General features: G+C 33.0%; 1 protein-coding gene across 1 annotated transcript; it reads left to right on the top strand.

The window, feature by feature from the left end:
• Window positions 1–874: 874 nt before the first annotated feature.
• On the top strand, window positions 875–3,782 carry LOC149963282 (uncharacterized). Its single transcript, XM_090170537.1, has 2 exons — window positions 875–1,018; window positions 2,595–3,782. Exons 1-2 carry the CDS (start codon window positions 925–927, stop codon window positions 3,575–3,577), a joined length of 1,077 nt encoding a protein of 358 aa, XP_090026663.1. The 5' UTR covers window positions 875–924; the 3' UTR covers window positions 3,578–3,782.
• The last annotated feature ends 7,807 nt before the right edge of the window (window positions 3,783–11,589 follow it).

Here is an 11,589-nt window from a genome sequence, read left to right as displayed (position 1 = left end):
CAATTGAGGCAAAAACAGTCGGTTTAGAACTAAAATAAAGTATTAAAATATTCTACGTAGGAATTGTTTCTGTAGATTACTTCTGTAATTTTATTTTAATATTTATTTCTTAACTGTTTGCAAAAGAACCAAATAAATATCTTAGATATAAGTATTTACCTAAGATTTAACAATGACAAATCTAAGTTCGCAGGCTTGAGGTGGGTTTTCCGACAATTTTCTTATGTGTGCACCGCACCATGACTCAAAATTTACAATATGAAAATTTATCAAACTAAATTCCATAATATATATATATATATATAAATATAATGTTTTGTTTTTGCGTTCTCTAAAAAATCAGCAGAGCCTGCGATTTTAAATGTTTAAAACGAATAGTATTAGCAGAATACTGAGAAAAATACTTCTCTCATAGGACATATTTTATATACTTTGGTTATTGCTTAAAGGTTTGTCACAGCACCATAATTATACTTCAAACAAAGCTTAAAGGTTGATTACTTAATGCAACGTTTGAATTGACAACCTTCCACCTGTAATTTATTTATAATATCCTACTGTTAGAAGCATTATTTTTTAAGAAGCCAAGGATATATACTTTATTCTAAAATGTTTGTACTTATAGTTATACGGCAAAGCCTTACTAAAGGTATTACGGAATTTGAAATACAATTTTTCATAAAACGCAGTTTCGGAACTTAGCCCGTTTCCCCTCTAAGCCGCAGCCAATGTTACCAATACAGGCGCGCGCGACAGCAACAGGTTTTAGTTGAATTGCAATGATTTTGGGCGGGGAATCCCTGCTGTCTCACTCTTCAGTATAAAATACGCAAGTACGTGGACGCCGATTGAAAAAATTCGTTATTTCGAGTCGGTGTCGTAGCGTGTGCGCAACGTTGAAAATTGGTCCGGAAACGTCAAATCATGGAGACAGCTCTCGTGACAGTCCTCTTACTTTCGGTGTTGGGTTACCTGAGCGCCGGTACAACGCCAACACGAACCCAGGATGCTTCCGATGGTGATATTTCATTCCTCTTTATTTTAGAATAATACTTTTTAGCTATTAATTATATATTTTGCCCAAACCACAAACAATACGAAAGTAATTAATTTCCTTTTGTTAATGCGACACGATAATACAGAACTTGAGTTTTATTATTGATTTAAATAAACCGTTTAGAAGAGTTCATTTCCTTTACAATTGTTTTTCACTTCAATTAAATCAGTCTCCAGAACTAATTTCATTTTGTAAATGAACGCTTTATATTATAATTTTATTTTATTATCAATTTAATTAAACCACTTGGGAAAAATAATTTAATTTTAAAAATTACACATAAAACTAAAAACTATTTTATTTGTTTCATTTTAATTCAATATTGATAATCATGATGCTATAACGATTGGAATTTTAAAGAGGTTAAGTATGTGCGCGAATATGCGTAGAAGGAAGGAGTAATGTGAACCTTCTATGCAATAAAAAGCACTTCTACACGTTTCCCGTAGAGGTTTTTAAGCGTGAGGTTAACCTGTCTATTAATTGTGTTAATCGTTTAATGTTTTTATAGCGCAACAAAAAAATATAAAGTATTTAATTTTTAAACTTATTTATAAGTTGGAATTAAATGGATATAAACTAACCGATTTCCACAGTAGTGTTTTGGAAAATGACGAAAACAATAAAGTAACTAAGAAGTTGGTTAGTGAAGATTGTCAATACATTAAAGGCATTAAAAGTCAACAGATGACTTGGGCCAAATGGGGTGCCTTGGTGCTAGCCCAGCTGATTATTATTATTTATTATTATCACCTCACAGGCTATTTAATTAAAATACCCTTTTTTCGGAAAATAAATATATTATATAAAAAACTTCATTAAAAATCAATCAAATTTGACAAGGTACTTCGACAAGTTTATTACCACATGTGACATCATTGTGGAGAATTATTGTAATAGAATTTCATGATATCAAGTGTATTATTCTATTTTTTCGACCCAAATACTGAAAAACTAAAATATGGTTTCGAGTCCTATTCTATTCAAATCGATTTGTAAGTTTATTGATAAACTGTTCGAACTCGCACTTGAGTACTCGCAATTAAATGATCAGTTATATTTTAGTAAAATTGCTAAATTGTACCTCAGCCCTTCACTAAGGGTGCCTAAATAGTTATCTTTAGCTTTAACGATCTGGCTCAATCAAAATGTTGATAACGGCCTTGAAAATATTATTATCCCTCTATAAAATCCACAACAAATAATTTTTTCATTTTATTTTTCAAATTATAAACTGATGGGCCATCACTGACCCTAAATATTATAAATTTTCCTAATTAATTGATTTAAGCCGGAAAACCTAAGATATTATATTTGAAAGAGCATTCATCAAAATTTTTTAGATTTAAAACGTTGGAATAAAAATGTAGTCGAAAAAAGTATAATTTTTTTAACGCAACACAAAATTGTCCTTATACTTAAGGTAAAATATCATTAATTTTTATTCGGTAAGAATCGTATTTATTCCTCTGATTGTTTTAGAAGTTAATTTTTTTTATTTTATAAAACGGTCACTAACAGTTTATTTTGTGTTTAGGTGAATGCACGCCTGTACAGTGCTCAACTCCTTTATGCTCTAAAGTTGAAAAGGAAGGTGAATGTCCGAAGTGCGAGTGTCAAGTAGCGTGTTCGCCTCCTAAGTGCCCACCAGGATGTCCTCTCAAATCCAACTTGTCTCGTGGACCCTGTCCCTTCTGCGACTGTCCAGAACGACCAACAGTTCAGTGCTCGCCTCCAAACTGTCCACAGGGATGTCCTTTGAAATCTGACTTTTCTCGAGGACCATGTCCCTTCTGCGACTGTCCAGAACGACCAACAGTTCAGTGCTCGCCTCCAAACTGTCCACAGGGATGTCCTTTGAAATCTGACTTTTCTCGAGGACCATGTCCTTTCTGCGATTGCCCAGATGTTCCAGACCGACCATTGGTTCTCTGTTCACCTCCCAAATGTCCATCAGGATGTCCATTAAAATCGGACCTCTCTAAAGGACCCTGCCCTTTCTGCGATTGCCCAGATCTTCCAGATCAACCATTGGTTCAGTGTTCACCTCCCAAATGTCCATCAGGATGTCCATTAAAATCAGACATTTCTCAAGGACCTTGCCCATTCTGCGATTGTCCAGATCAGCCCCAAGTCCAGTGTTCACCTCCTAAGTGTGACGATCTAGGTTGTAATCTCAAATACGACAAATCTGTAGCACCATGCCCGTATTGCGATTGCCCAGTGCCAACTATCCAATGCTCGCCTCCTAAATGTCCTCAAGAATGTCCATTAAAATCAGACCTTTCTAAGGGACCTTGCCCATTCTGCGATTGCCCAGATCAGCCCCAAGTCCAGTGTTCACCTCCTAAGTGTGACGATCCAGGTTGTAAACTCGAATACGACCAATCTGCGGGACCTTGTCCAATCTGCAACTGTCCATCAGTTCCAACTATCCAGTGCTCACCTCCCAAATGTCCAGCAAACTGTCCCTTAAAGTCAGACCTCTCTCAAGGACCTTGCCCGTTCTGTGATTGCTAAGTTGTTTCAGTCCATTAAAGATTTGGTGTAAACTGCTTTAAATTGTTATTAATTTGGTTATTTTAGATATTTTATATTAAGCACACTATCTCAAATACAAAGTTTCAATAAGTTATTTTCATTTAGGTATTCTTTGAAAAATGGCGGCTATACTGTTAATTTTTACTCGTCGTGTTATTCATTTGGTATTATTTATTATCGATGTTTGAATGAAACTGTTAAAAATAAAATAATCGATTTCAGTATATTGCGCAAAAATTAATTATATAATAGATCATAAAGGAAATACTTTACAATAGCTAGTTAATCTTGTGGAATAGATTGTGGTTTAGAAAAACTGTTAGCCCCAACTATTGATCAGAATATAAAATAAATATAATAATGTCAATAAAAGTTTAAGTTATTAAGAATAATAAAATGTGAGACTATCGATACAACATTTTTAGGTGTCGTATAAATAAACGCTTTTAGCGTTAGACAGCTAGAATTAGCATTATTGATTTGATTATTATTTACTATTCATAAGGTTTATTAGAGGGCTATGATTGATAAAATAGAAGCAAGTAAAGGTAAATATTTCCATTTTGTTCGCGGCGCTGCAACATCAGCTAGACTTGTTTTGGTGGCAATCATAGAAATCTCATAGGTAAGTAGAATGCTGCTGTGAAACTGGCAAATGACCAAACGCCGTGGCAGACGATAGACAGATTTTAGCCTATTAGAACACAAAGAGCGGTTCTGCCCATAATTTAGCTCTTCATTATTATTACGTTACCATAGAAACAGCATTTGATCACTCTACGTCTTCATTTACTATCTTTAAATATGGCACTTTTGGCGAACGACAATTTTTTTCGGACATATTTCTTTTAATTACTTTTATGAATTTTTTGGTATTTATTTTTTAATTACAATAAAGCCGTCACAATGTTTTATTCCGTCGTGTAAAAAGTGGCGTGTTCCAGGAGCGAAAATGTGTCATTTTTCAAGTTTTTCAAGTAATAAACATTAAGCCTCGAATTATAAACGGCGGGCAATTTCATTCAAATGTTTGCTTTTGACTTGTGAGTTTCAACCGATGGGCAGGTCACTTCCTTGATTAACGACGCACCCCTCAAAAGATTAAATCCGATTTAATCGTTATTATTTGGATTAAATTCAATTTAATCACGATTAAGTTGATTAAATCACGTTTAATTATGATTAGAATGTTTAAATCTGATTTAATCATGATTAAATGATTAAAATGATTAATTCTGTTTAAAATGATTAAATCCTGATTAAAAAAATTATATCGTGATTAGTATGATTAAATCGTACTTTAGTTTTGATTTTAATGATAAATTCTCGATTCGACCGATTATATTGATTAAATCGTGATTAAAATGATTAAATCTAATTACAATGATTAAATCTAATTAAAAAGATTAGATCATTATTAGAATTATTAAATATCATTTAAATGATTAAATCATGATTATTTTTTAATCTTGATTACCCTGATTTAATCTCCGCGCCGGTCTTACGTTTTAGGGGTCCGGCAAGCAGATGGCAATTGTTAAACAATGAATACATTATGAGATCATAAAATGACCACATCAAAATCCTCTGGGTTTTTTTTATTGGTCTATTAGTAACACTATCCCTTATTATACTAATTATTGTGACTATACCAAAGGGTTTATAAAAATTGTATCTAGATAAATTGTACAAGCCATTGGTTTTTTGTTTCGCTTTCATTCTATCATTTTATAGCCATTATTAAAAACCAAAGTAACTTACATGTACCTGTTTAATTCTGATATTTTGTGTTAGAAAAATAATAGCCACAACATCGCATCATCATTGGCCTTTTTTAGTGGAATTATGGCGAATTTGAATGAAGAGGAGGACTATCGAAAATTTGTGTCTACGTATACTGTATAAGCCATGGGTTTTGTTTTGTGTTTATTATACCTAAACATCATTTTGGAACTTTTAATTCAGCTCTCTTACAACATCTCTTCTCACTGTTTTTTGTTTGTGTTCATTCATTTTGGGCAAATTTGTTTGGTATTAAAAGTAAAATTGTATTTATAGCAATTAAAATCAAAATTAATACTTTAACTATTTTCTTTTTAAATACCGTTATTGCAAAAAATTAACTAAGTTAATGCTATTGAAGGGTCAATAGAAATCAAGAAAACATAAAAGCACGAGAAAACTACTATACAATTCTTAAAACTTTGCAATATGGTTATCATTTTATATGAAAAATCATTATGAAAAATAGCTAAATTAAGGATATTATACCATTGTACCTTGCTTCTAATTCTAATTTAAAAATTCTACTTTTTTATGATAATGGAAAGACAAAAGTGACATTTAATTTTATTAACAATACTGGAAAGACAGCCTAAAAAGTGAATTAATATAAATAGTTATATATTCATATATTTTTGTAAATTTAATTTTAATTTGTTTTAAAATATGATCTTAATGTGAAATTGCGTTTGAGCAATATAAGTAAAGCGTTAAAAATTTATATGTGCTAAATTTGGTTTTGTTTCCCCAATTATATCAATAAAATTTGAATTTTCTCTCTGACCGGGATTTGGGAGTCATGGTTGATCTGGAGTTAAAGTTTTCCAGTCATATTCATAAAGTCAACTATCAAAACTCCTAGCCTCTACTTGTCTGAAAACTTCATACTGATCCGGTTCACATTCGTCATTGCCTTAATAACCTTTGTCTACCTCAGGAATTATTGTAGAATAATTTACCACTCAATTTTGCTGATTTTTATTTGTTAACTCTTCCCAAACCCATGACTATTCCCCAAAAATTAAATAAACCTGGTGTTCTCACCTCCCACCGGCTCAACTATTTTGCCTCTGACTTTATCACTGACTGGAATTCTTTACCACCGGATCTAGTCACATGATCAAATATAAATGCCTTTTGAAACAAAGCTTCCGGTTATTTACATGGCAAACACTTAGGGCCATCTAATCTCTAATTTCAATTCAGTTTGAATTTTTATTTCACACTTTACAATTTTTGCTCTTGTTTTCTTTAATATTTAAATTACGCATTTGTTCTCTCATTATTTTATTTCGTACTTTGTACCTGTTCATATCATTCAGTACCGATGCTCATAAGCAACTCTTTTCCAATAGATAAATAAATAACCAACTCTGCCCATTGCCCTTAGACTTATGCTTAATGCTTATGAAGCGCACCTGCAATTGAAACGGAGTTATCTTCTTCCAAAAGAATCCAAATAGGTTCAAAGGTTCCTTATTACACATATTTAAGAAAACAGATATTAAATTTAATATTTTTACTATTATACTTTAGTGATTATCCCCAAAACGTTTAGAAAACCCCAAGCGAAATCCTAAGCGAATTTCCCGAGCTTGACTAACGATTGCATCGTCTGCAATTGGCATATTTATACCCCCGGGGGATGACGCGTCGAGATTAGCGGAACCACTCTACGGCCTCTCATTGGCTGAAAGATCCCAGGCGAACTGGCGACAGCCCCGGCCATAGACGGCAGCATTCTAGTTAAAAATGATTTTATATAGTGGCAATTAACAGTATTGTGAATAATGGACGATTCAACCCCTGTCATGTCTTTGTTTTTTGTTTTCTTTGTCGCAGAATAAAGAACCACCACACTGTAGGCAAGGATTCCTATCGTGAGGTTTGAAAAGACGAAACCAATATTGCGGCTAAAATGTTGTAGCGTGAATGGGAAATCGTGGTTTAGAATACTGAAACGAAGCGCGGGAATAGCTCTGAAAGGGGGGCTTTTACACGGAAGTCGGAGATGGGCACTTTTTTGCCTATCTATCTTTTTACCTCAATTTTTATTTAAAGCCCCGCAAAGTTTAAATATCATTTTCAAATCAAAGATGAATAACTTTAATCGATCAATTTTTTTCCTCTCAATTTTTTTAATATAGCGCCACTATCACTATTCCGATCAATTTTTTTATCAATACCTCAAAAGGTTTAAATATCAAGTGAATATCAAATATAATTACTTTCTACTGGATCAATTTAAAAAACCGATTAAGTGTAAAAATCAAATTAAAATCAAATCTTAGTACTTCCTACCTGATGGAAACCTTTAAAAAATCGTTAGAAAGCACCACTCTCAAATCCCTATCAATTTTTATCTAAAGCCTTTTAAGTTACATATCAAAGAGTCCAACAAGTGCGGCAGCACAACAGCACTCCTACAGGGTATATTTACAAGTGCGGAAATGGAAAGGTATCGATTTAAATCCTGAAGAATGGCGATGTCAACGGACATCCAATGGTACCTTAAGACCAATTGTAAGCACTCTTTCATCAGCTCCAGACAATCTTCTGAGGCTGATTACTTGTGGTTGCGAAAAATCGTGCAATAAGAATTGCATATGCAAAAAGGTGGACTTGTGTGCGTAGCAATGTGCGCACACTGTCGTGGGAACAGTTGCAACAATGCGGGTTCAATTTTTTATGACGACGAGGATAATGCAAAATTTTAGATAGTGCACTAATTTTGGTTATGAAAATTTAAAACATTCAAACTCATACAAATTTTATAGAATTAGTTTTTTATGTCAATAAACTTGCATTATTGACAAATACATTTTAATTAATTTTCCAAAAATATCAGGCGGCCATTTTGGAAAATGGCACCGCAAGAATCCTTCGATATTTTTTATCTGGTAGAAATCAGAAAAAAAAATGCTTTTGCAGCTGAAATTGAATTTTAAGCGAATTCGTTGCCAAAATATATTTATTACAAAAATTTTGTAAATTGGCGTCCGTATTAGAAAATGGCGACGACGCGAACTTGAATGCTAAAGACTTAACATAAAAATATCAATTTTTGCATTTATTTCGTCATTGTTATCTCTAGGAGGATTAATTCGTTAAATAATTTATCAACCGGCTTTATTTATTGCCAGCTTGTTTTTAAAATTTCGAAACATTACATTTCAAATATCTTTCCTCCTGTTAGTTGGATTTTCTTCCACAATATATCGAATTAAAGATATGTTTTAATTATATTTGTCAATGGACACAAATATTTTAATTTGTATGTGGGTTTTGAATAATATTCAAAATTGTCAAAAGAAAAGTGGGTGGGTCAATTTAAATAGCGTGGAATTTCAAACATGGCTACAGATAGCTAATAACATTATATCAAATGAAATATAGTGCATGGTTGTAGCTTTTAATTGATATATAGTACGAATCATTGTGACAATTAGAACCGAAGTTATAGGCAATATAGTAAATCGCGCGTCGGCCATCTTGAATGGCCGCCATCTTGGAACACAAGCGTCCTTCAGCTTGGAACTTTCAGTATATTTTTTTACGGTAAGTTCTATTTATATGCCAAAATCCAGCTTTTACCTAAAATTCCCGGTAATTGCACTGGCCTATAGGCTATTTTTAACAATACGCTTTGTCGGCTTCAAACGAAAATGACACGCAGCGCCTCTCGTGGTGAGATCACGCGTAACTTGGTTTAAAGTTTTTACCCGCCCCCATTGGAATAAATGTAAAGTTGGTGATAATTAAACGTTAATTAACCTACCAAATGGTATACGAAATATTCCACTGACAATTTTTTCCGTTTATATGAACTTAAATGTAGGCTAATATAAAATCGTCTTGAAAAATCCTTCATTGCTTTATAACGTTCAAAAATAATATTTTTAACGCGCCATATAGATAATCGAACATCTGCTCGTTTAGGTAAAGTTTGCGTTGTCAACGCGCGTATTAGAAAGCAAAATGAGATTTTAGAAAGTACGTTGTAATTCGGAACGATATTCAGCCGTATTCTGCATGACCCCCTAGGCAAGAAAGGAACCGCCCTCTTGCTTAAGAAGCTCCGGTTGGCTGAAATACACAGGAAACAGTTCTCCCTCCCCCCATTCAAGCCTTCTTGCTTTGGCCCTTCTATTGGCTTATCACACGTCATTACTATGACGCAAAGATGATATAGATAGTTCAGTTGAGCTTAAGGCAGTTCACTCATAGACTATTTAATATAGCCTGGACTCAGCAATAACTTAAAAGTCTGTTTATTTTCAGTTCCCAGCTTAGTGGCCTGCCATGTATTTCTGACCCTCATAATTTATCTACATTCAGTTCGCCATCTATTTGTAACCCTTAAAAATAAATATCATTTTATTCGCCATCTATTTTTGACCCTCACAAATTATCTACAATTAGTTCACCATCTATTTGTAATACTTAAAAATAAATATCATTTTATTCGCCATCTATTTGTTATTGTTAAAAATAATTATAAATAACTATTTTAGAATTAATTATAACATAAATTAAACATTTAAGTCTTTTTTATTACATACAAATTATTTAAACAAATTTTGTTCGTAAAACATAACCTCTTAACTTTTAGGTATTACGTAACCTCTCTTAACCTAACTATTAATTAATGTTTAATAATGTAGAATTAACATGCAATAATGGTGCTACAATTTTCAATTTGCTATTTAGTTAATCCAAGTAAATCGTGGTAATACATTAATTAACAAACAAAAAAACATTCCAATACACAAAATCCATCTGTAGTATGTTGTAACAATTAATAGCATAATTTTGTTAAAATAAAAACATCCTCTTTTGTTGGTTTTGATTATTTGTTTAACAAGCTAAAAAATTAAGAACATTTACCCTTGGTAATGGGACCTAAGAAAGTTAAAGACAGACAGAGCCTTTTCTTGTGAATACACCAATATTCTGGTATCAAAGATGGAGGAACGAAACTTTTCAGAACTTCGACAACATATAGGTGTATTACATATTTTAATTAAGAAACCTCTGGTTAATAAAAGCATGCTGGGAGGAATTTAGAAACATCTCTCGTTACCTCTATAAAAATTAATTTATATATTTTATCAAGGTGCTCTGAACAACCAGCAGCACAAATTACGGATCGAAATAACCGACGCAGTCAACGGCATTGGCTCTCAAGATAGGAATCCCTCTGACATCCGCAAGAAGTTTAATACTTTAAAATCTAGTGTCCGGGCTAAAGCCGCATCAATCAATGCGAAAATCAAACTAACTGGCGGAGGATCGGAATTTGATTTGCCAGAACTCACCCATTGAAAGAGAGGTAAAACTCTAATTGCAGAGGTTTCATATGCTGTAATACCAGGTGGTATCGACACTGCATATGATGCAGCAGCTTCTAGAAGTACAGTGTAAACATTCATATTTGTAACGTACTTTCTAAAAAAACGCGTATTACATTACAAATATTAAAGCCACTATAAATCAATTTAAATACAATGGTAAAAGCTGAATAAATGGCTAACTGAATAATTGAAAATGAGAAAAAGATAAAAAACCATTGCACGACATACAAAGTAAATACAGCCCAAACAATAACATGCAAAAATAAACAAAGCCAAAAATATTTAAATACAGGCACAACATGCGAATATGTGTAAAGCACTAAAAATTACAAATTTAAATGTTTTTTAAGGAATGCTCCAGAGACCTTCCAGTTTGTGGATGAAATAGCCCTGTAATTGATAAATAATTACCAATAAATTGAATTATTCCTATTAACCTTAGCTATTATACATTTCTACAGATGGCCAATCAACTGAAGAAAATGGCGGCGATAGCAATCATTTTCAGAGGCTATTTAATGCTGTGGCACGACATCACAAGAGGAATTTCCAATTGTTATCAATTTGGACTTGTTGTTCATAGTAATAACATAGACTAAGGAAGGTGTGCCACACCTTCCTTAGTCTATGGTAATATGAATGTGTTATGGGTTTCGATGATGGTCAACAGGGTGAAAGCGTTCAAAGCTCTACACATAGCTTCCAAGAGCACGACGAAGCCAGTACCACCCCAATTGTAGCTGTTCAGAGTGCTCGACCAGAAGTGGTATCAAAAAACATCTGCAGGTAAAATTTATAACATGAGTATTAATAATATTTGCAAAAAAAGGACAATACCTGGTGGGGAGATGGTTT

This window comes from Leiobunum rupestre, chromosome 1 (genome assembly GCF_980474605.1).
Source record: "Leiobunum rupestre chromosome 1, qqLeiRupe1.1.hap1, whole genome shotgun sequence".
Classification (NCBI taxonomy): Eukaryota; Metazoa; Arthropoda; class Arachnida; order Opiliones; family Sclerosomatidae; genus Leiobunum; species Leiobunum rupestre.
Note: the sequence above shows the minus strand (reverse complement) of the source record. Positions and strands in the feature narration are given on the sequence as shown.

Coding starts and splice junctions, on each gene's coding strand:
- LOC149963282 (XM_090170537.1), top strand. CDS start 925: ATGGAGACAGCTCTCGTGACAGTCCTCTTACTTTCGGTGTTGGGTTAC. Junction 1,019..2,594: donor AACCCAGGATGCTTCCGATG/GTGATATTTCAT, acceptor TTTTGTGTTTAG/GTGAATGCACGCCTGTACAG.